The following is a 2,827-nucleotide window of genomic DNA, read 5'->3' as shown; positions in this document are numbered from 1 at the left end:
AATGATGTTGCAGGTAATCTTGTGGTGCCGGACCCAGTGGTATGTGATAATCCTTTGGAAGTCAGCCCTGTTCAGCAGTTGGAGGATGTGGAACCTGAGTTGTTCCCATCTTGTGTAGTTGAACGCAGCAGAGGCCTGCGTGGTATTGTTTTGACCGAATCGGTACCTAGTATTGATGACCGGTTCAATGCTGTTGAATGTGGTGCTAGGTCTGCAGTTGAGGATGACAAGGTGAGAGATGGAGTACGTTTAGATTTAGGGACAGATTTTGACTACTCTCTCCATAGTTTGTTTAATGAAAGTGTTCAACCTGATATTCCTACTGTGGTTAGGGAGAATAGTTTTGATACTACGAGTAGGAAAGGTTATAATGGAAAAGTTGGAAATGTATTGACATCATACAATGATGTATATAAAATTAATGTCACAGATTTGAAACATGAACAAATTAACGATGTCTCTTTACAGCCTTTGTTTAAGAATGCATTGACAGAGAAGGAGAGTATGGCAGAATATACATGTTACTACTTGAAAGCTGGAGTGCTAATGAGGAAATATAGAGGAAGTACTGCAGCAGCAACTGCCTCTTGGGAAGTTAAACAACAGTTGGTGGTTCCAGCATCTCTGAAAAATCATGTGATGAAGGTGGCCCATGAAGTCTCTACTACTCATCTTGGGATTAAGAAGACAGCATATAGTATATTGCAATATTTTTATTGGCCTAGCCTTTTTCGTGATGTGAAGGTATTCTGCAATTGTTGCGTAACCTGTCAAAAAGTAGGTAAGCCAAACCAAGCACCTAAACCAGTTCCTTTGGTGCCTCAAGTAGTCTGTAATGTTCCTTTTGAAAAAGTTATTATTGACTGCGTTGGACCTCTACCAAAAACAAAAAGACAGCACCAATACATGTTGACTATAATGTGTTCTAGTATTAGATATCCAGATGCTATTCCTCTACGGAATATAACTACTAAGAATCTTATTCCACACCTTATCAAGGTTTTTACTCAATATGGCATACCTAAAGTTGTTCAAACCGACCGTGGTACCAATTTTACATCAAAGCTTTTTCAGGATGTTATGTTGGCTATGGGTGTTCACCATTCAATATCTACAGCTTATCATCCGCAAAGCCAGGGGGCGCTAGAGCGATTTCACCAGACGCTTAAGGAGGCTCTGACTAAATACTGCCATGAACATCGGAAGGAGTGGGATGAGGGACTACCGTTTGTGTTGTTCGCCATAAGAAATACTCAGCAAGACAGTTTGGGATATTCGCCTTCTGAACTACTTTATGGTAGGAGTATTAGAGGACCCTTAAAGGTTTTATATGATGTCTGGCTGGAAAACCATGAATCAGGTAAAGACTTACATCAATATGCTGTTACTCTTAAAAAGCAATTAGATGAGGCTCGAGTATTTGCACATCAGAATCTGTTTAAAGCCCAAAATAGTATGAAGAAAAGGTTTGATGTTAAAACTGTAATAAGAGAATTTAAACCAGGTGATCAAATTTTAATGCTTAATCCCACTAAGAAGTCTTTAGAATGTCGTTTTGAAGGACCCTATACTGTAGTAGAGAGACGGGGCAATAATGTATATGAAATTGAAACTACTGGTAAGAGGAAAGATAGGCATCTTGTTCATGTGAATAGACTTAAGCCTTTTGTGTCAGAGAGGACTAAAGTGAAGTCGACAGTGCTTGCAGCTGTAAACGTTAAGAATGATTCGGTTATTGTTCCAGAGAATGATTTTCAAATAGGTAATGATTCTCACCTCTCCAATTCTGAAATTTTAATTAATATCTCCGCAAAATTAATGCATTTAGGTTCTCGCCAGGCTATGGATGTGGAACGTTTGCTGAAGTCTTTCAGAGATCTGTGTGGAGATGTACCAACACAAACTAATCTTTTGGAATATACTATCATTTTGAAAGAGGGAACAACCCCATGCAAGCAAGCACCTTATCGAGTATCCCCATACAAGAGAGCTATATTGAGAAAAGAAACTCAGTTTCTACTGGATAACGACTTGGCCGAAAGCTGTGACAGTCCTTGGTCTTCACCGTCTTTATTAGTACGAAAACCCGATGGATCGTTTCGACTCTGCACCGATTATAGACAGGTTAATAAACTCACTGTCACAAATGCATACCCACTGCCTAGAGTGGATGATTTGATTGATCAAGTAAGTTCTTCTAAAGTTGTTACACGTATAGACCTTCTAAAAGGATACTACCAAATTCCTTTATCTCCATCTTCAAAACCCATTACTGCATTTGTTACACCCGATGGATTGTTCCAATATAAGGTTTTACCTTTTGGCTTAAAAAATGCAGGACCAGTATTCCAGAGGGCAATGAATGATCTTCTAGAAGGACTTCCAGGAGTTGCAGTTTACTTAGATGATGTTATTATTTTCGCAGAGTCTTGGTCGGACCACATGAAGGGCTTGAAAGAAGTATTGCTGCGTCTGAGGAAGGCAGGTTTGACAATAAACCTGAAGAAAAGTGACTTTGGACATGCCAAGATACAGTACCTTGGATACGTTGTGGGAAGCAATGAAGTGGCACCAGTAGATGCCAAGGTGAAGGATATCATTGCCATACAGCCTCCCACCTCTAGAAGAGAAGTTCAACGATTCCTGGGAATGGTTGGATACTATCGACGTTTTTGCGAAAATTTCTCAGATGTGGTCGCTCCTCTCACTTCTCTTACAAGCAGTAAAAAGAGATTTAATTGGACTGACGATTGCAAGACTGCCTTTGAACACTCAAAACGCATCCTGGCATCTTGTCCAGTTATGCAGGCACCAAATTTTAAGAAAC

At 39.8% G+C, this 2,827-nt stretch overlaps 1 protein-coding gene across 1 annotated transcript in view; it reads left to right on the top strand.

The window, feature by feature from the left end:
- The first annotated feature begins 2,442 nt into the window (after positions 1–2,442).
- LOC137657560 (uncharacterized) overlaps positions 2,443–2,827 on the top strand; it is an 18,361-nt gene continuing 17,976 nt past the window's right edge. Inside the window, exon 1 of the mRNA XM_068391893.1 lies at positions 2,443–2,827. This exon is cut by the window's right edge and continues 44 nt beyond it. Within this exon, the coding sequence (XP_068247994.1) occupies positions 2,443–2,827 (385 nt within the window).

Source organism: Palaemon carinicauda, chromosome 18, assembly GCF_036898095.1.
Source record: "Palaemon carinicauda isolate YSFRI2023 chromosome 18, ASM3689809v2, whole genome shotgun sequence".
Taxonomy (NCBI): Eukaryota; Metazoa; Arthropoda; class Malacostraca; order Decapoda; family Palaemonidae; genus Palaemon; species Palaemon carinicauda.
The sequence above is the reverse complement of the archived record's forward strand: the minus strand, read 5'-3'. Positions and strand labels throughout refer to the sequence as shown.